The sequence below is a fragment of the Aplysia californica genome, unplaced genomic scaffold (genome assembly GCF_000002075.1).
Source record: "Aplysia californica isolate F4 #8 unplaced genomic scaffold, AplCal3.0 scaffold00459, whole genome shotgun sequence".
NCBI lineage: Eukaryota > Metazoa > Mollusca > Gastropoda > Aplysiida > Aplysiidae > Aplysia > Aplysia californica.
This window is the reverse complement of record NW_004797729.1, coordinates 280,053-301,603: the sequence shown is the minus strand read 5'-3', so window position 1 is coordinate 301,603 and position 21,551 is coordinate 280,053. Positions and strand designations below refer to the sequence as shown.

General features: G+C 37.3%; 3 protein-coding genes across 4 annotated transcripts in view; 1 reads left to right on the top strand and 2 right to left on the bottom strand.

The window, feature by feature from the left end:
• The window catches only part of LOC101845638 (GTP:AMP phosphotransferase AK3, mitochondrial), an 8,031-nt gene extending 7,115 nt beyond the window's left edge, over nucleotides 1-916 (bottom strand). Inside the window, exon 1 of the mRNA XM_005105222.3 lies at nucleotides 444-916. Within this exon, the coding sequence (XP_005105279.1) occupies nucleotides 444-594 (151 nt within the window). The 5' untranslated portion in view covers nucleotides 595-916. The remainder of the gene's footprint in view (nucleotides 1-443) is intronic.
• Nucleotides 917-996: 80 nt separating this feature from the next.
• On the top strand, nucleotides 997-19,179 carry LOC101845415 (elongator complex protein 3). Of its 2 annotated transcripts, none has more exons than XM_005105221.3 (19): nucleotides 997-1,161; nucleotides 5,082-5,154; nucleotides 6,525-6,630; nucleotides 7,297-7,387; nucleotides 7,813-7,860; nucleotides 8,540-8,610; nucleotides 8,981-9,044; nucleotides 9,482-9,550; nucleotides 10,329-10,426; nucleotides 11,165-11,221; nucleotides 11,663-11,743; nucleotides 12,478-12,558; nucleotides 13,183-13,309; nucleotides 14,202-14,274; nucleotides 14,993-15,113; nucleotides 15,623-15,779; nucleotides 16,740-16,967; nucleotides 17,448-17,529; nucleotides 18,317-19,179. In XM_005105221.3, the coding sequence occupies exons 2-19, from the start codon at nucleotides 5,127-5,129 to the stop codon at nucleotides 18,391-18,393; spliced, it is 1,659 nt and encodes a 552-aa protein (XP_005105278.1). In that variant the 5' UTR covers nucleotides 997-1,161; nucleotides 5,082-5,126; the 3' UTR covers nucleotides 18,394-19,179. The 2 variants fall into 2 exon arrangements, with proteins under 2 accessions (XP_005105278.1, XP_012941818.1); XM_013086364.2 differs by having other exon boundaries at nucleotides 997-1,179.
• Nucleotides 19,180-20,610: 1,431 nt separating this feature from the next.
• Nucleotides 20,611-21,551, bottom strand: part of LOC101848306 (alpha-(1,3)-fucosyltransferase C) — a 4,859-nt gene continuing 3,918 nt past the window's right edge. The window contains exons 3-4 of the mRNA XM_005105231.1: nucleotides 21,142-21,384; nucleotides 20,611-20,749 (exon numbers count right to left, since the gene is read on the bottom strand). Of these exons, the coding sequence (XP_005105288.1) occupies nucleotides 20,611-20,749; nucleotides 21,142-21,384 (382 nt within the window). The remainder of the gene's footprint in view (nucleotides 20,750-21,141; nucleotides 21,385-21,551) is intronic.

Here is a 21,551-nt window from a genome sequence, read left to right as displayed (position 1 = left end):
TAAGCAAAAAAACAACAAAACAACGCAAAGCAATTTTAAACCAAAAAGTTTTAAAAAGACAGTGCCACAAGCCATTTTTAAAACAAATAGATTTCTAACTCAAGCATGTAACAAGAGCAGCCCACCTCTGGAAAAAAGAAAAATGGAAATCTACAGTTAAATCAAATGCCAGTTGCAATAATGAGTATGCAAATTTTTAAATGACACGTTCAAGTAAAGGTCAAAGTCAAGTCATTGAAATTGGCGATAGCAGAAGAGAAGTAGGCCTAAGGGTAATTTGCCGAAAGTAAGGGATTCAGTTGGCAAAACTGGGCGACTCAGATAAACTATCTTTAGAAAATTACAGGCAATTAAAAACACATGGGGAGTATGTCTACACTCGGCAGCAAGAAAAAGACAAAACATTCGATGCCCTCGGCTCAGGTCACGCCGATTTTACTGACCAGTTTTATCGTGGATTTGTTTTCGCAGCAGGTCTCCGCTGGACAAATGTTTCATGGCAAAGTCCTGAACAATTCGTGAAGAAATTGTGCCTTTCCCCGACCCAGGGGCGCCCATTATAATGGCACGAAGAAGCTTGGCCGCAGCAGGCATATTTTGCAATCTTTAGGAATCCAAATATCAGAATAAAGTTGTCACTGAAGAGAGGGCAATCTCAATCAGCTGTTCGTCGAGCAGGACAAGCCAGGTCAGTTTGTTCACAGACCACACAGTACACAGAGAGTACACTGCACAGAGAATAACGGCCAGTTTTTTTTCGGGGGCCTATACCTGTTTCTGTTGGCCTAACATTTTAGAATTGAAAATGTTTCTACAATTACGGCTAGATTTAGGCCTATGGCACAAATAACAACTTTTATTACAAATATAATTACAGGTAAACTCCATCTATGGGTTTGAAGAAAGAGAAAAACCGAGGAAATATTTTGCGCGAGAATATAGACAAAAGCGGCGGACTTTAAGGAAAAATTTGGGGTGTGTACAATACAATCACAATGTGTACTTCCTGTTGATTTCGTCCGAGTTGCATGTGCTGCTGCTGTGCCATGTTGTGTGTCACATAAGTAGATCTAACAGGCTTGTCATCTGCTCTGCTGCACAAAAGATCCTGAGGTCTAATATTATATGAGAAGATCGTTCACTACTCTACAGTGCGACAGTGTCAGTAACTCCTCAGATGTGTGTTTTTGTCTAGTACCAGAACATAAATTTAGAATTCTACCTTCTCCTCAAAGTTGCACACACACACACACACACACACACACACACACACACACACACACACACGCTCGCACATGCACACACAGCCAAAGCAGTCAGCGATGAAGCTTAATTACATAGCCCATCGCACACCTAGACTCTAGCGGCAAAGCAGGCCTGCTGTGGTGAGATTTAGGCATGGAAGTATGGAAGGGGAGTTGAAGGTGCTGCAGGGGGAGGTGGGGGGGGTACTGCTGCTGCTGCTGTTTACTAAGTCAACTGGCGAGGGAAGCCCCGCAAAATGACCGAAATAGCTGACGGAAGTATGTCATCTATATTTGGGACAATCGCAGAGGTGTAGCCTACTAGACTAGATGCTCGCTGTAACTTCATGTGTTTTGGCTTCACCGACGATTACTGCTAGTTTTAAATGAGATGATCTTGCAGTTCCGTTCGTTAAAGTCCATGATCCATTTGTTTACATCCATAGAAGATATCCATAAGTCTTGATGACCAAATAGGCAACACAAAGAACAGGGATGCAACCTAACTGCTAAACATCAAATTATGGTAAAATTCAGGGGGGCACTGAAACCCCCCTATCTTGACTTTAATGAACGAAACTACAAAATCGCCCTAAACGATTACTGACCAGCGTGCCGATAATGTTTGTTGATGTTCAGCGAGCAAGAGATATCGGCGCTCTTTGGAAATTGCCTTCCCGTTTCAGCCATCATTATGATTTTTAAACTGATAATTTTCCATGTAATGTGGGGAAGGCAATGTCCAAAGACCCCGAGATATCAGACCTAGATCTAGTCTAGATCTAATTAAGAACATTTACAAAACATCAAATTATGGTTAAACTCCCCCTGAACTCTGAACACCCCCCACTCTCCCTTTTTTTTCGAAGTGGCTATGCGTACGGCTCCTGTACGCATGCATTGAAGCTATTTTTGTACGGCCCTCCACTTCACATAATAAGCTAGTCTTTGTAGGCGGCACATAGACTATCAAACCGGACACTACAAGTAGACAAACTTAAACCCTGGGAGTGCGCAGATAAAGGGCGTAAGCCGGGCTACCCGGGAAGCACACAGGCCCTATATATAGGGATGACCTACTTCGATTGGGAAGCGCGCAGCTATAAAGAGCATAGATGCTGACCTTTTTTCGATGGAAAATTTCAGCATTCCTTATATGGAAAGTGACGTATTACAGGTCAATGTTTATAGTATTATAGTGACCAATGACTTTGCAAGTTATCTTGACCTCGTAGAGCGTCTCTTAGCCAAAGATCGTAACATAACAAAATAGTTCACTCAGCCAAAAAGGTGTCTGCGGAAGTCCGCACATTGGTTCAGATGATGCTGCAGTCTTTGTTTTTAAGCTCTCTTTCATTTCACCAGAGGAAGAATAGGAATAGCACAGTTTGTTAAGTTTCACTTGTATTATTTTCACAAAAGTAGTGTAACACTGATCACAAAGTCCGCACTTTTTCAAAGAGGGCACCACCAAATATTGAGGACACTTTTTTAAAATTGACTCAATTATAGAGGGGTGAACTATCTTGTTATACACGATCTTTGTCTTGTGACGCAGTCCAGCTGAGCGATTATCTGGGCTGTAAGCATACTTCTATCTAAATCTAAGGGCTGTACACATAGCCGCGAGGCTATGCGTACAGGAGGGAGGGCCGGACGCATATATAGCTTTGAGGCTATGCCACAGGCTTTTTTTGAAAATAAAAGGACAGGCTTAAACCACCTTTGCTAAAAACATGTGAAATATGACTTGACTGCTCATTATTCTTTCGGATAAAACATTGATACCGAGTACTCTAAGGTATCGAATAAAAGGGGGATTAGGAATAAATGGGAGGATTGGACAATCACAATGGTCCTAAATTAATTAAGGGGGGCTGTACATTCAACTTTATACCCCTGTACTAGATCTAGTAGGAACAAATCTGTTTTATGTCTCCTTTAGTGAATAAAAGAACAAAAGGTCATGAAATTTTAGTAAGTTACTAGTTACTGTGACAACTTTCTCATTCTCGCTCTCTTTCAGATAAAACATCGATACTGATTGTTAAAGTCAGTATCGATATCGATTATAAAGTCAGTAGTGATATTGCTGTACTCTTAGGGCCAAAACCGGAGATTGCCCAGGCTAGAATCCTCCCTTGGTGTGTCAAATTTGACAAGCAATAGAAAACTCGGTGGACTGGTGCACAGTATTATAATAGTACACAAAGCACACTGTTAACGATTGCCATCCTTGCATTATAACAGCTTCAAATGCCTACTGCTGCATAATTTTTTATATTGTAGTTGCTGTGTTGAGAGGGGCTTGAATCCTCTTGTAGACATGGGGAAATGTCGAATAACTTTCTTCCAGATCTGTGATTATCAGTATGAGTTTCTCCAAATCTACATTAACCGCATTTTTGCGAGCAGGCTTGATTGTTCAACTTGCGACCATGAAAAGCAAAGGCATGTATTGTGTGGCTTTTGCCCCTCACTGGGGAAAATTCTGGCTAGCCACAGTACTCAATTCGAATGAATTCAACAGAATTAGATTGGTAGTGTGCACTAGGTATTACCCAGGCCGTATTAATTTGTTGTACCCTAATCTTAACTCTACCTGACACCCTAACCCACAAAGATACTACCAATATTCCAGTACGTCTTCTAGTAGGCATATTTTTCATGCCATTGGAGCCAAAACTGGAGATTGTCAGTACTTTAGAAAGTAATAATATTCAGAGATGATTAAACCTTGATAGTTTTAGAATAGAGAGCAGTATTGAAGTAGGCTTATGTTGTGAAATAACAGTAAAGATGATTAAGTTTTGTATTTTTGCAGTCTGACTAGATTATTATTATTGTGTAGCGCGTCATCCTCTAAGAAGTCACACTTGACTTTGAAATCCATCCTTTCCCTCCCCTGTTTGACTGTTCATTCCTAAGCACTGCTCTACAGCCACTTCCGTCTCTGTATGTAAGGACAATTTTTACAGCATTGTGGCTCACTCCATTATCATACACAAATTCCATCTCTCTTAAGTTTCCCTCTACAGATTGTCGAACATCCATTTTCCGGGAACTGAACTGAGGGAAATAAGGAAAATGTATTTTTCTAAAGAATGAAATGGTTAAAGTATAGTGCACAGTATAACCCCTACATGACCCATGTTTTTGTACATTACTGCAATCACAGCCGACAGTTTCTTGTTCATAATAAATAGCTGTGCAACCCCATGTCCACTTTAACCCACACGGTGACCTCAGATGTTCATCACGAGGTCAAGCAGTTCAAAATTGGGGACTCTTCTTCACTTTTACAGTACAGGTAAAACTCTCTGATACCTCACGGAGCCAGGAATCGGACTTACAATTCAGAACATGTCACATTGCTCCTGTACTGTACCTGACGCCTCTTGTTTGTTTTAGTAGAGGTTTTACAGCGCTCGCAGCTGCAAAAGGTCATATGAGCGCCATCCTAACGCCTCTGAAAGTGTGTATTGTCCACTTTCACAGGCCTGTTGCCATAATATGTATTTTTGGAAGAGGTATTATAATATATTATTATATAATCTGATCATGAGGCTGATCAATGACTTGTGTGTGGCAATCAGCACCCCCACCCCTCATTATAGTTCCTCTTTTTAGTAGTGAGGATATTGCAACTTTAAAAACAGGTGTCCAATTGAAAATGCTTTAGTTTAAGGGTAATCTGTGTGAGTCCTCTTTTTTTAAATGCAGACTTGTCTTGATTTGGCTATTTTTATGTTCTTCCTGCTTAATGTGGGTAGTACAATTCAATTTTATGAAAGTAAAAGTAAAAGCATGTATATTGATATCTCTGTATTTCTCCAGATTGTGAGTTCCCCATAGAGAAGGACTCTTGTGTCAGGTTTCAAAATGGGAAAGAACAAGAACAAGAGGAAAGGTAGGTTGAACAGTCCATTGTTCAAAAGCTAGAAGAGGGTTAAGTCAAAGCTATTATAAAACTTTTTTTCAGTTTTTTAGTCGTTAAACTGTAGGACTGTAGGTATGGATGCTTTGAGCTCAAATTGGTTTTGAATTGGTAGAAAATTTCAAAAATTATATTTGTCAGAGTGGGTGCAGAATTTGTGGTTCCCCACATGGCGTCTTTTACACATGTCAGTCTTTGAAGTATCTGACCATGTTACAGATTTATAATCTAAATGATAAATGTGAAGCAGCGAGGTGAAATCAGGCACTTGTCAAAATAACGAATTTGAAGAAACTGGCATTTTTCTGCCAATTTGGCTGTTTTATCAAATTTTTGTTTTTTCGCTTAACACCATTGTTGCCCAATTAAGAACACATTTCTGGGTACATGTAACTGAAAAATGTTGATTAACCCTTTCCGTACGCCCTGGGGTCTTTTTGTACCCCCGGGGTTGTATTCTTCACAACTTAAAATACTTTTAGTTCAAAGATCTCTTTGAAACTTTCAGTATTTCTTCAAAAAATCATTTTGACAGACTGCTATGCAAAGCGTACTGATCAGATAAAGGAGTAAATTTCCTCTTTGGAAAGTGGGTGCACGGAGTTCTCCATGTCGTATGGATACAATAGTAAAACACGACTTACGGATAGGGTTAAAAGCACAAAAAATGTAAGTTTGCTGTTTCCACGGATAGATGGACATTTTTTTTTCTCTAATAGCAAGACAACTGAACAAGCTTTAAGATGATACCAATAACTCCACATGCCCAAAAATTGACTAGCACCTGATTCCACCACGTCATGACACAAAAAGGATTAATGTAGTATTTTTAAGGCACGTTCACAAATCAAAGTTTTCCTTAAACTTATATTACATAGTATCATAATTCGAGGGCAGCCAAGTAAACTATGGTAAGTCGTGGTTTTTTTTAATTTTACAGGAGAGACAAAAATTGGATTTTCTTGAAAAGTTTTGAGTGGACAGGCTTCATTTTCATAAGGGAGCCTAATGTCTGTCCATTTGTAGGCTCCCTTATCCACCCAAAATGCTTCTAGAAAATCAATTTTTTTGTCTCTCCTGTAAAATTTGAAAAACATGACTTGCCATAGTTTACTTGGCGGCTCTCGATATGAAGTTGAACCTATTTCTTTTATGTGTGTTATAGGTAACCCCCGATTTTCTTTCATTGTAAACTTACACTTTATCATTCCCTCTATTTATAATTTGTGAAAATAGGCAAGTAGATAGCTTAGTTATGTAATGAACTAAGGACAGATGAAGTGAAGAGTAAAATATATGTACTTTTATTTGATAAAATTTGGACTTCTGTTTTGCTGTTTCAGATGCTCCAAATTTTTCCAAGGAGGAAGTTATGGTAATGGCTGTGACAGACATTGTGAAAGAGTTGATCTTGGCAGACAGAGAGAGGAAGGATGTGGATCTCAATAAGTGAGTTTTATAAGAACAACTATTCCGACTTTTAGTGTCAATTCATTATGACATTGTGCTCACCACTGTAATAATGTTACGTTTAGCACGGATGTTTTCGGGAAGTTTAAAAAACTGAGATCATGTAACTGTTCATGCAATATGAAACTGCAGTGACACATGTAACAAGGCTATGGTGGCCCACTGAGAAAAAAATTCGAAACTTTGCTTTTTTTTTGTCCTTTAATGAATAAAAAATAAAGTATTGAATTTTCAATATGTAGAATCTTATTTTTGAAGGGGGGGGATCCATCCTCCCTGCGTTATGTGTATCTCTTCTGTTTTGTTTTTCAGGAAATGACCTACTTAGTGTATTGCAACAGTTTTCTGTTTCCGGTTTAACCATGTTTGAAATAAAAAATATTTATGTGAATAAAGTGAATTTTTGTTTTGTTTAAAAAGAAAAGTATTTTGCTATAATGATAATTAGAGTCTGTTTTCAGTGTTGCCTTCAGTCAAATTTCAAGCAAAGGCATCCCATGAATATTATGATGTAATGCAACTATTCAATAAAAAGCTGTTCAGAAAAGTTTTCCTGCTTTTTAAGCCATTTGTTGTTTTGAGGTTATCGGTTTGATATTCCTTTCACCGTTTTTAAGATTTGTTTGATAAATTTGTTCCTCTCAGACTCAAGACAAAAGTTGCCAGCAAATACAACATGGCAAGTCAGCCTCGCCTTGTGGATATCATAGCTGCAGTTCCTCAAGAATACAAAAAGGTAGAAGCGAATTGCTATCAAAATATCTTCTTCAAGATCATGCTCTTCCACTTTTCAGTCTTTTCTTACAATATGTTGTTTTTTAAAAATTGTCTTGCATTTATACAATCCTTTCATTGCTTTGACAATTGACGTTTCATCAGTGAAAATGATAATATTTATTTCTGTATTGTGATGTTTCTGAAAAATTGTTGTTTGCTGTGCGACGGCTCACAATGAAACTTTAGGAATTAAGGAAAATAAAATTGCAAAACTTGTCAGAAACTTCAAATGTTTTTGCTGAAGCTGACCTACTCAAGGAATTGTACAGACATTTGTTTTTCTTAGTCCTCAAAACAACTCAGTGATCCCTTTTTATTAATCAAAATATGATTGGATTTATTATTTGATTTTTTTTTTAAACCTTTGTTTTTATATTTGCATAGGTGCTATTGCCAAAGCTCAAAGCCAAGCCAGTGCGAACAGCCAGTGGTGTGAGTATAAACTGATAACTGTTATAGTTGCATATCTTTTTGAAAGGTTCACATTCATTCAGAATATTCTTGTGACTGGTCTTAACTATAGATTCTACTCTGAAGAGAAATTTCAGTCCCCAAGAGAATTCAAAATATGTTTTCAGTGTCTTTATCTGTGTAGAAAGATTTTTTTAAATTTACACTTTTACTTTTAGTGAAAAAAGCTGCTTTTACTGAGGTCAGTGTTCTGATTTTCGGATATTCCAGTGTTTGTTTTGTATTTGAAGGAAATGACCGCCCAAAGTCGATCGTGACATATGGTTTCCTGAAAACTGTGTGGGTAGGATGGGTTGGGGTGTTTTGTGTTTAAAGGGTATTTTGTGAAACTGGCTTGTTTGTGTTATATATTGTTACCGTGTTTGATGGTCATTAATTGTATATAAAAGTGGAACAAACAAAAATTGAAGATTTTGGTGCATGCCCATGATTTTGAGCCATGTAATTTAAGTTTTATGTTTATGCCTGGCATGTTTTCTGTAGACTCAATTTAAAGAGTTGCAGCAGGAATCCTTTCAGTTGCACTGACCGTTTAATGACAACTAGGAAAAAATGTGAGTTTTTCAGCTGAATTTTAAAAACTTGTTTATATATTATTTTTATCAGCCATGCCATGACCTCTGTTATGTATCTGTCACAGATAGCTGTTGTTGCTGTGATGTGCAAACCCCACAGATGTCCACACATTGCCATGACAGGAAATATCTGTGTGTAAGTGGCTAATCTATTCATTCTCCTTATGACATGGGGAGGGGGGGGGAGAGAGACACACACACACACACCCCAATCTGCCTTTTACAATGCTCTGTCATGTCACAAAGCCAAACAGTTTTTTTAAATGTTTCGTCTTCTTATTTTAAAAAAAATTGTTATATCTTTGTGTTGTTTAGTAAATTTTGTGTATCACTGTGTTATATGGGTATGCCATAGACCTGAGAAGGACAGTTAATTTCATTGTCAAGTTGAATTTAAGAATATGATGAAAGATGTGGAAGGGGAGAAAGAACAGGAAAGGCATTCTCAATTGTGCAAGAAATATTATAATAGTGAAGACTGATAATTTTCTTTTTTCCTTTTTCAGATATTGTCCTGGTGGCCCTGACTCAGACTTTGAATACTCCACACAGTCTTATACAGGATATGAGGTGCTTATGACATTTTCTGATTCACCTGTTCACTTAAGTCATAGATTGTGCAGTTGCTGTAATTGTTATTATCTGTCTTTTAGTCTAGATTTGTATATCTTCTTCAGCCTATTTACTCAATGGAATCCTAGAAATAAAATTTCACTAGTTTTCTTAGTTGAAGGGAATTTCAGTTTTCAGAAAATGGGATTTCATTTAAACTGATGATTTTCTGGGCAGGGACCATGCTGTCAAAGATGAAAAAAATAGGTGACTGTTCAGTTTCTGAGAAGTTCATGATTTTATTTCTTCCTTCAAACGTTTTCATGCATATTTTGTCCCAATAGTGATAATGGTATGGAATAGATTGTCAGAGTTTCTGTAAGTTTATCATATGATATGCTGAGTTATTTGCCTTCCATATTGTTCTGATTTTATTTTTGTTGGGATGATTTTAGCCGACATCCATGCGAGCCATTAGAGCAAGATACAATCCCTACCTTCAGACAAGACACAGAGTGGAACAGGTATTGTTTTTATAATCATTTTTATTTTGTAATTTTATTCTCTGATTTCTTTTTGTCAGTTGATAGGTTCTCATATCTAAATATTTCATTCTTGCAATAGAAAATTTTTCTGTGATAATTGTATATGTCCAGTCTTTCTATCAAGAGTATGATCTTTCGCCTGTAGTACACAATTATCAGTGCTAGAGTTCAGCCGTAGGAGCATTCACAGGTTTGGTGCCTTGTTGAAAAAAACTTTAAACATGACTTGATTTATCTTTGAGAAAAATCAGCTAAATATGTTGACAGTCTTTTGTTCATATACATAGGGGTAGTCTAAGAAATGTTGGTAGCTGCATGTCATTATTTCCCGTAACTTTACCACTATAATTGTTCCTGTTTGCCCTGCAAAGCTATGCAACCCACCTGAAATGGAATGATACTCTCCATTTTGGAGGATTTTGTATGGCATTATGGTCCCATTTTTTCATTTGCTTTTGAATGTTTTTTGTTCAAACATTTATTTTCTTAACATTTGTCCCTTCTACTTAAGTCTTGATGAAGTAGTAATGTCAGAGACTGTTTATTGCTTGTGAACTTTTTGGTCAAAAATCTTTTATATTTTTATTACACTAAACTTTGCAATTTAAAAAAAAAATTAATCTTTCTGGTTAGAGAAAATGTTTACTAGATAAATAAAGCTTGGTGTCACTTTCATAAAGGAGTTGATAGTAAACTTATCGACCTATTTCTTATTTTAGTACTTTTAGCATCCTTTGACTCTAAAATTAAATTTCAGCTCCAGCAACTTGGTCACAGTGTGGACAAGGTTGAGTTTATTGTGATGGGGGGAACATTCATGAGTTTGCCAGATGACTACAGGGACTATTTTATCAGGTGAGTCTGTCTCTCATTTGTTGCTTTCGTCTTACTTGTATCGCGTGTACTTTTGTAGAGAACTTTTGAAGAGTGCATGCTCTTTTTTACTGCCTCTTGTTGAATGGATAGGCAAAAACTTGTTCCTTGCTGAATTGATGGCAAATAAGAGCAAGCGCAACATCAAATGGTGTGTCAAATGATGCACTAGTTACAAAAAATGAAAATGTATAATTTCCCTTGAATGTTTAGTTTCATAACCATTTGTTCACTTTCTGCTGTGTTTGCTTTGTAAAATACTTTTTCCTTTACCTATGTGTTTGTTCATTGTGAATGGGATTTAGTATTGGCATATGTGATGCCATTTAAAAACATGAGTAATTGTTGGTAGTTTTCAGCTCATACACCGTCATTTTGCCTGGTTGCACTTAATATGATATTGTTTGACATTTATTGCTAGTATAATGTATAGTATTCATTGAAATTTCAGTACAAGTTATTTGTTAATATCAGTATACATTACCTTTGTCACTATCGATCAGTGGTATTTATATTGTAGCTTTAAGCTGAAATCCATTACTCGTAGATCATATCATTTTTCAACTCGTTCCATTTTTGGTATGTGGTTCTATTGTTTTTGTTCTCCATGTTTACCTTGGTTGGAGCTATGTACTCCTCTTTTCAAGCACAGAGACCTGTTATTTTTTCTTAATATAAATCCCAGGAAACACTGTTTATATTTGGTGTGTACTTTTTCAGGAATTTGCACGATGCTCTCAGTGGACACACCAGCTCCAGTGTACAAGAGGCAGTCAAGTGAGCCAACATGATTAGTTATTTGTGTGCAAAGTTTCCTTATTTTTCACCGTGGAAAATGTTAAGTAGTTTCTTGTACTTTGTGGAATTCATTTTAAGAATTTTAGAAATTTTACTATTTTGAGAGAAGTCCAGAGCTGCTTGTCGAAAATTTCAAACACATTTGAAGCCATTTTGGATCTTGCATAGCTTTTGTTTCTCCTTTGACCATGCATAAATGGAACAGCTAACCAGTTTCCTTAGGCTCCATCCTGATTGATTTGTCAGATCCTGCTAAGTATGAATAATATTATTACATCTTCTGTCTTCAAATTTACAAAGAGAATCTATCATTTCCATGCTAAAAAGTTATTTTTCTGAAATTTTTCAACACTTTAACAAAAAGTGCTCAAAATGTGTTCTCTGCACTTTGTGTGCACCTTTGATTTACTTTTGTTTCAGGTACTCAGAGAAGAGTGTGACAAAGTGTATAGGCATTACCATTGAAACTCGACCAGATTATTGTCTGAAAAAGCATTTGAGGTAAGTAGATAAGTAATTAATTTTTGTCAGTATATACAGACATACTTTCAGAAATATCAAGGACTTCGATAAAATTGGAGCTCTCTGATTTTTTAATAATTTTTTTTTTTGCATGATGGAGATTAAAGATCATATGCAACTTATTGTTGATGATATGAAAATTAAATACACATGTTCATTTGCATGTATTTGCCATTCATGTTTATTTGTCATGGTTGATTTGTTATACGATCATAATTTACTTAGAATCTGGTGATTTTTGTTTTCTCAAACTCTAATTTTTTTTTTTTGGGGGGGGGAGGGATGATTTCTCCCTTATTTTTGCTCATGAAGTGGTTGGCAGGTCTATTATGAACAGTTTAAATCTCTAATCCGAAATAGTAACTCAATTTGTGCAGACTCAGACATAGCACCTGTAATCTCAGCTTTACTTTGTGAGACTTTAACTGGCATTCATATAGAGAAGAGGAAGATTGTGTCTTTCATGTCATCTGATGTCAGTATCAAGTCTATACCTAGCTTTATGTTTTGTAGCTGCAGTAGGGGTTTCTGTTCATCAAATTCTCCTTATGAGTGGAAAGGTGTTCAGAAGGGTCTTGTTTGAATTTGACATTAAGACTGCAGATATATGGGGTGTTTCAGTTTATCATGCTGACTTACTGTTAAATACAACTCTGCCACATCAAATATCTGTCTTGGTCCTTAATAATGAATTTTTGCTTGTACTTTCGCAGTGATATGTTGAAGTACGGCTGCACACGGCTTGAAATCGGAGTCCAGAGCGTTTATGAGGATGTTGCCAGGGACACTAACAGGTAAACATAGGGATTACCATTCTCTGAATTTCTTTGTGTTCTGATGGGCTTTTTTATGTCTGCGGAGAAAACTGTGTTCGTACTTTATTATTTTTTAAATTTTAGTTTTTAAAGTTCATGTTTTATGTTTTACTTTTTATGAAAAAGGTACATTTTAAGGCTCTCCACAAAGGCATTGGGGAAAAGAAAACATTCGAGTGGACAGTCCACTGAGCTTGATTTGGAAACAAGGGAAGGTCAGTGTCATGCAAATGTGTAAAAATCTAAAGCACCGTCAGCAATGTAATTTTCAATCATTACCTTTTTGCTGGACCACATATATTATAATACCGCTTTTGACTTTTATAGACTTCTGTAATGTGGTGGGTGACCTTAAATTGCAATAATGCAATTACGCTTATCCTCATACCCATGGACCTAAGTGTAATAATAATTGTAAAGTCTCCCTTGTGTGAATCGTATCTGCATATGGTGTGTATAATGAGACCAGGCATAGTCCTGCTGCATGTGGACATTTTCATTTGAAGTTCTTTTAGGGTAGATACTAATTTATTTTCTGTTTCCATCTTAATATAGTGGATAAATTAAGATGCAATATTGAATTGTTTTGTGTTTTTTCCTCAGGGGTCATACTGTGAGTGCTGTGTGTGAGTCTTTTCAGATGTCTAAAGACGCTGGCTTTAAAGTCGTTTCTCACATGATGCCTGATCTTCCCAACGTGGGCTGGGAGAGAGACATTGAGCAGTTCATTGTGAGTTTTAAAACTTTTTGTCAGCTCTTTTTTTTTAAATGTTGGTGTTATGACTATTTGTGCCATGGGAGACTATTTGTTTGTAAGGTATTGTGCTTTGTATTTTTTCATATTTCTCAAAGTCTGAGGGTAGTAGTTTACCTACCTCTCATCTGCAGGTTTGACACATTCTATCTCCCACCCCCTTTATTGAAAGGTTTAAATCTTCATTCTGGTGTACAAGCACCATATACTTTGTTTCTTAACTTTACCTCCTTCTCTTCCTTTTTCCTGTTTCTACTTCTGGTCTTGAATCAAGGAGCCTGAAATCTTTGTCTTTGACTGACTTTATCTTCTCTGATAAATGTCAGTCTCAGTCAAGAGAAAAATGAGCCAGCATTTTCTAAATATTTTTTGAAGACTGAATTTGCACAAAGAATGAATAGTGTATGATATTACACACACGACATGGAGCCAGGTGCTCATTTTGGCTGATGGATCTTTGACTTTTAATCAAGGTGGTCGTGTATTCTTTACTGAAATTTTACTATATGATGCTTCGTGGAGTTGGTTTTATTGTCAGTACTATATTTGATCTTTTCTTTAGTGCATATATATGTGTTCTCTTACCCCCTCTCTCAATTGGGTGAAATGATTATCTTGCATTGTAGCATTTTTAGTGTTGTATTTATAACTCTCTGCGGGAAATTTGTGGTGCTATCTGTTGTGGTCTGTTCCTTCTACTTCTTTTAGAAAAGTCACCGTTTTCCTAATTTGTTCCTGCAAAATGAGGACGATGTCTTCCTGTCTCAAAATTAACTTCAGCTCAACTCTTCAAATTGTGTATGTTGTCCTTGAGATATATAAACCTTTCCCGTGAAATATATGCTTTCTATTGTTTTTTCCCTGTCAGGAATTCTTTGAGAATCCAGCTTTCAGGGCCGATGGTTTGAAGATTTACCCTACACTTGTGATAAGAGGAACAGGTAAATTACACTGGCACGGTTGTCTTTTACATGCTAGATGTGTCCATAAAATTCTAATTATTTGTGAGGAAGTGGTTGGACAAAGGCTTTGAAGCTTTTCATTATGAGCAACTTCTTGTGAGATTGTTATACCCTCAGTTCATGGCAATATATGTACTTTAGATTCATCTAGAGTTCAAGAAGGTTTGGGGTTGTTTTTTTTCTCACAGAGTGAAAGATAAAAATTCTGACCTTGTATATTGTGTTTTGCTTTATTAAAGAAAAAAAACATGTGTTCTAGCCTCCCCTGCATAGACCAAGGGCACTGATGGGACAAAAAAAGAAGTTTAAAATCTAAAGTTGGAGTACAATGCTGGATGGAACATCAAGTTCATAATGTTTCCATTCTTACTCTAAAATGTATGAAGTAAGAAGGGTCAGGGCCTATCTTGCACAACAGCCAGAGACTAGGTTAGTGACCTAACCTTTGTTCAATCTGATCAGCCTGTCAGACGGCAGCGTTGGCATTTTCCTTTATTTATGTACGGTGACCGCACTCTCAATTTAATGTGTCAATGGATATCTCAAATTTATCTTTTGAAAACTACCCTGTCCTGCAGGAAAGAACAACTTATGAAGACCTCCACCTTTTTTTAACAAAAGCCTTTGGCTGAAGGACACAGGTTCAAAGGCTGATGGATTAACAACAACAACAAAATTGAATATTTTCTTCTCATAGGTCTCTATGAACTGTGGAAGACTGGAAGGTACCGAAGCTATCCGCCGAGTCAGCTCATTGATTTGATTGCCCGAATTCTGGCTCTCGTTCCCCCATGGACAAGGATTTACAGAGTTCAAAGGTCAGTCATAGATTGTTCACCCCAGCCTTCTCATAATCATCATAAGAGCTGTTTTACACTGGGCTCCTTATATTTTGCAGATGATTTTTTAACTTTACTGTTTGCCATTCATGTGCCTTTTGTAACAAGATTTAAATTTGAATTTCTTCTTGTTAGTTATTTTTTTTTAGTATGAACTTATATCTGTTATATCAATTTGATAGGAAAAGAAAAAAAAAAAACAACTGCACAGAGTTCTTGAAAATAACCCAGTTTAGAGTTCCAGTGATTTACATCCAGAGGATTCCTCATGAGATTGCTGCTGTGTGCATGTCTTGTTAAGTTTAGTTAATTATTATGAGATACACCAAGCTCTTTTTGCAGTTATTCGTATTTTGACCCTTTGGATTTTAATTTCGAATGGGCTTCATTTTCTGATCCGGGACATTCTAGGCATTTTGTAAATACAGCTTGCAAATGATTTTAGTCAATTGTATCCCTTTCTGTGTCTCCCTTCCCTTACCCCACAGAGATATTCCCATGCCTTTAGTGTCTAGTGGAGTGGAACACGGAAACCTGCGAGAATTGGCTCTTGCAAGAATGAATGATTTGGGTACTCAGTGTCGGGACGTAAGGACACGAGAGGTTGGGATTCAAGAGCTTCACCACAAAGTGAAACCTGATCAGGTTGGTTGGGAGTTCTTGTGTCTGAGTCTGTTTCAGGTTACAAAGAATGAATTATTGTGCTTCCTTTGAACTACAACCCTACTCTTTATTTTTCTTTTTTGTGTGTTTTTCTCAAAGAATGTTTGAAAACAATAAGGAGAACATAAGTGTTCAATGCTGTTGTTTTGCAAAGACCCTTACATCATGATGTTCTTCTCTGAAATATCAGGTCTGGGGTTTAGATTGGTGGAACTCCGAATTTCTTAACATAATACAACGTTGTAGATTATGTAAATGTCAGTGGTATCTTGGACCAGGTCCTGGGATTTTAAAATCCTCTTTTGATATCAAATCATTGAATGTAAAGCTGTTTATCACTTGAGAATGGTATCATCATCATCATCATCAATGCCTTTCACCCCTGGCAGGGTATGGGCCACATACAAGCTCCTTCCATTTATCTCTGTCCTGGGCCATCCTTCCAAGCTCGTTCCAAGTGAGCTTCATCTCTCTCATGTCCCTTTCCTCGCATCTCCTCCGTGTTTCCCTGTGAATGGTATAGTATCATCGTATGGGATAAATGCCCCTATATACCCAGTGAACACAAGGTCAGAATTCCAAAATAGAATGTCCCTGTAAGGGATAAGCCAAGTCAGTGGAAAGCCCAAGCTCTAGGACACCGTAACTGGGATTCAAATCAGGATCTTCCCCATCTTGGTCCATCATGCTACCAACTCAGCTATCAGTGCACCCCTTACAAAGGTGTAGGTTTAGCCTTCAACTTGAAGTACATGGAATTTACTTAAATGGCTGTCCAATGTCTGGAGATTTTTACTCCTGTAAGGTTTTTCTCTTTTCCTCTAAGATGAATGCTTTTTTGTTTGTTCCACTTTGGGACTGGCGCTATTAATACCTGTAATTCAATGTCAAATACAAGTACATGTTCTGATTAATGATTTTCTCTTTCATTTTTAAATGTAGGCTGAGCTCATTCGACGGGACTATGTGGCAAACGGAGGCTGGGAGACTTTTTTGTCTTATGAGGATCCAGAACAGGACATTTTGATTGGCCTCCTGCGTCTGAGGAAGTGTTCAGCAGACACTTTCCGGCCTGAATTGAAAGGCGGCTGTTCCATTGTCCGGGAGCTGCACGTTTATGGGAGTGTTGTGCCAGTCCACACTAGAGACCCTCGCAAGTTCCAGCATCAGGTAAAATTTTTAAAACCTCTTATTGGGTACTTCGGGTTCGCGATTAGTTCTGTTCATAGGATATCAAACTATGGTATGAGCGATTTGTTTACATGAATTCACTTTAAATTAATGGTTTTTCTAGAATATCCAACCAACACTGTTGAAGAAGATACAGTTTGATTTTGGAATGTTTTTGAAGCATATATAAAGGGTTAAAACGCAAAATGAAACAGTCAAAGTCACTTTGTTAGTTGGGTTTTTTTTTTCTTTTTGTCGTGCAGTCTATAATGATTTTCTTAGGTAGCTCATTTTTCTTTACCCCATTGTGCACATTCTGGCAGTTATAATTTTGTTTTGATTTCCTATTTAACTGACAGATTATTCTCTGATTTTGATTTTTTTTTTTTTTTAAATATAGAAATTGATGTATTAAAAGTGGGGGTTTTTTTTTCAAGCTGAGCTTATGGGCTTTAACTCAGATCTTACTTCACCTTTCAGGGTTTTGGCATGTTGCTCATGGAAGAGGCAGAGAGGATAGCTTTGGAGGAGCACGGCTCAAGGAAGATTGCTGTCATCTCAGGTCAGTTAGCCAGTTTGTAACAACTTGCCCTTTCTTTTTTTTTTTTTTCTTTTTTTCTTTATTGTTGTTCTTGTTGTTGTTGATTATGATGGCATCCTACCATTTGCTCAGAAGAGGCCATTTTTAAAGCAGAGATTTCGATTCTGTGACGGAAACTGGGTTGTGAAGGTATATTTTAGGTGCCTTGTTTACTTTGCTATAACGTCTGTAATTGGGTACCGCTTTTTATTTTTTACTTTCTAACCCGTTTTACTAACTATTCCCCACCCCCGCTGCCCCACCATCACCACAACACACACACACACATACATACACACACACATTCGATTCCATTCCACATCGCCACCTATTTTTCACATGTAGATACTCACAATCAAAAGCAGGCAGACTTCTTTTGCAGTGTTTTGCTGCTTGTAGTGAACCTGCAATCCTACATTTAATTAAGTAGTAAAGTATATCTTCTTACTGATTTTCTTGCACCTATTTTCCATGTATTGCATCTTCTCCATACCAATGTGCCAGGATCTGGACGATAAAGATGTATCTTATCTTATAAATTCCTGATCCCTATAGATCTTTTCTAAGCCTCTTCATCAAACTTGAAAAGCTTCCGTCAGGGTCTAGTCTAAGAATACCAAACGATGATAGTTTCTTTCTGAACTCTCCTCTTTTAGTCCCTTTTTTTGGAGGGGGGGGGGGGGTTGTGTTGGAGTGTCTGTTACTACCAGAACTGTTTATTCGTTACCTAAGCTGTACACTCATTTTCTTTTTGCTTATTTCTTTTCAGGTGTGGGCACAAGAAACTACTATGCAAAGATTGGCTACGTGTTGGAGGGTCCTTACATGACCAAGACGTTGTTGTGATTTTTAAATGATCTCTGCTAGTCCTTTGCTGCTGTACTCGTGACTGTTCCATGTTTCTTTTGAACAAATGTTTTTAAGAATTAATGTATGAGGTACCCTCTGTTTTCTGTGCTCGTACTCAAACAGATTTCACACAACACAAGATTTCATACTGCTTTTCCCCCTTTACCTGGGTGTACCGTGACCAGAGCTTCAAGGGGTTTTGTGTCATTCTTACCAATGAGCAATACTCTCAGTTCTGGTCTTGCCATCAGCAGTAGAGTTTTAATCAGGACCTACCAAGGGTACATGCAAGCTGTAAGTTTATGTAAAGTAAAGAGATTTTAAAATGAAACCTGTCTCAGTAGAGTATGGACAAATATCATTTGAAGTATGACAGCAGCACAAGTAAGCATTTGTTTTGCCATGGAAAAAAAGCAAAATCGAAAATTTTGTGTAGCAATCCGATCTTATCACGATGGTGACGATATATTTCAGAATGATAGAATGTGGTTCTCTTGTGGATTTACCAAACTTTAGGTGCAATATATACTTTGTGGGAAAATTAATACCTTGTTGCTGAGAAGTGGGAACTTTGTACATTACCATAAAAAGTAGCAATTGGACACATGGTATGTCAATCTTTTTATGTTTTGCTTTCAGTCAGTCATATGACCTGACTTACACTGTTGATGTATTATCCTGACTCACTTTAATTTAATGAAATTGCCTATTTGCTAATGATGTTGATTTTGCTGGAATATTGGTCTAATAAAGAAGAAAAAAAGGATGCAAATTGGAATTTGACATCTGTTCTTGTTTTCCTGATATTTGGTTTACAAATTTAAAAACTGGATAATACTACAGATGTCCTGTACCATCATGTCGTATTGGAAATATTCTTCCAGGACCTGAACTGTCCAAGTACTACATGTATAACAGTTGCTAAGAACCTATTGATACCATCCTATATGAGCACAGACACTGAATTCGAAATGCAAATGTAATACTGTAATGTGATAAAAGCAAGGTTCATGATTGATTTTACCGGTCCTGAAAATTAACAAAAATGATTGATAGAAATGATGATAGTGAGAACAGTAATGTCACTGGACGGAGGATCTAAAAAGAAAGTGAAGACCATTTTATTGATCTGATTTGTTTTACAATGACATGGTCATGAAGAGTAAACATTTTAACTTCAAATAACATTTTGGAATAGAATAATACTATGTCTAGCCACGATTGTGCAGTCCCTTTTTTGTACTAAGTTAAATGTGTTTTTCACTAAAAACTGTCTATGGTGATCTCTCATCTAAAAGCCAATGCATTCGTCCTGTTCCTTACATACACTTTGTTCGGTTAAGTCTTGGGGAAGGGGCTCCATCATCATTGGGTTCTCCCGACTAACTCAAGAATCTGTTTGCCTTCGTCATCAACTCCTCAAAATCTAACTTTGATCTCAAATAGAGTTATCAGCTTACTTTGTTTACAAAAATTACATCCTACCAATTGCTTTTGTCACAGCAACACTTGTATATTATTTAACTAGCCATTTAGGCTGGAACTCTGATCTAGTTTGTATCTCCGATGTGACCTTGTTAAGTGTATGGAGAGCATACATCTCCTATGGGAAAATCTTCTGAATGCCATTACTAAACTGGTAAATCGAAACATTCCAATTTATGTTCATAACAATATCACATCAACACAGCTATTCAAGCATGATACCAACCATACTTACTGAAAAAACACAAACAGAAAAAAACAATCCCGGGTAAATTGGTAGCCACCACTTCTACATGCACAACTTTCATACTGACAGAAAAAACTACTTTACAGGCAGACACGGGGTGCATTCTAGACCGTCACTCGCAATGGGGCCTTGCCTTGGGGTGGGTCGGGGATTGCATTGTGGTTAAGACATTTTACTGTGCTATTGAAGGGGTTTATAGAAGAAAAGAGGTAACTCTACTGCTGGTAAGGTAAGCCTGCATTTTACGCGCCGCAACACGAAATAGGGTGTCACCTTTTCTTTGTAGTCTTGCGTTGTCCGTCGTCTGACAAACCATGGACCGTTCTAGTTCTAGCTTAAGATAAAAAGTAGGACTCTTGAAAGACAATAGTGTTGAGCCCCGGCTTCAACAAAATGACATCTGTGTGGGAGTGAGGACGATTAGACTGATGCAGAATCAAATAAATACAAGTCAAATCATTGACACTAAACAATGTGATATGTCAAACATCCAAGGGCTCCCAGCAGTGGCTCCACATCCAACCATAGACGTCTCTGTATACATTCTTCGGTTCGCCCAGATTCAGCGCCTTGCATATCTCACACGGGAACTTTTGCTTCGGATACTCGCCTAAAGTGTACCTGAAGAAATACCAGTCGATAGAGACAACGATTGTTGTACATTTGTAAATGTTTTACTCCCCTAACGGCACAATGTCAACGTAATTTTTAATATGCTGCTCCAATCACGGGGCAAAAAGAGCGCGTGGGAAAAGGGGGGGGGGGGGGTAGGGGGTGCATCCAATAGAGTATAACTATACCAAAAAAAAGGCAACACACCATTTTCATTACATTTAAAAAAGAGAGGATAAACTAGGAATAATTCATGAATAATAAACACCCTCTTATAAATAAATAAAAATTGGTAAACATGCAATTTTATTATAAATGGGAAGTGCATGGACATACAAAATTAATTGGGTCGAAGCCACTTGTTGCTGAAAAGAGATGTACCCAGCAAATTTTATTTTTACCTGTTTTTCTTCTTGAGCATGCTGATGTATTTGGTTTTGTCGTTCGCCAACACACGCAGATATTTTCCCAGCTGCTCGGCAGAATCGAAGTCTTTGGCGTTGATGAAAGAGCCAGGTGGGAGGAGCTTCTCGTATCTGGCCCCGCCCCTTACCACGGGGATGACGTCAACTTCCTCGAAAATGTTGAAAAACTTTTCTGTGACGTACTCTTCACACAAGGAATTCTCGAAAGACAAGTAGAATCTGCAACACGAGTTTTTACATATTGTGTTGTGTTTTTAGAGTTGAGTCGTTCTCTAATCGTTCTCTATTTTGTGAGGTATGCTGCAGTAGAGTTTTTCCATCGGAGTCACGTCTCGTCTCTCTCTCTCTCTCTCTCTCTCTCTCTCTCTCTCTCTCTCTCTCTCTCT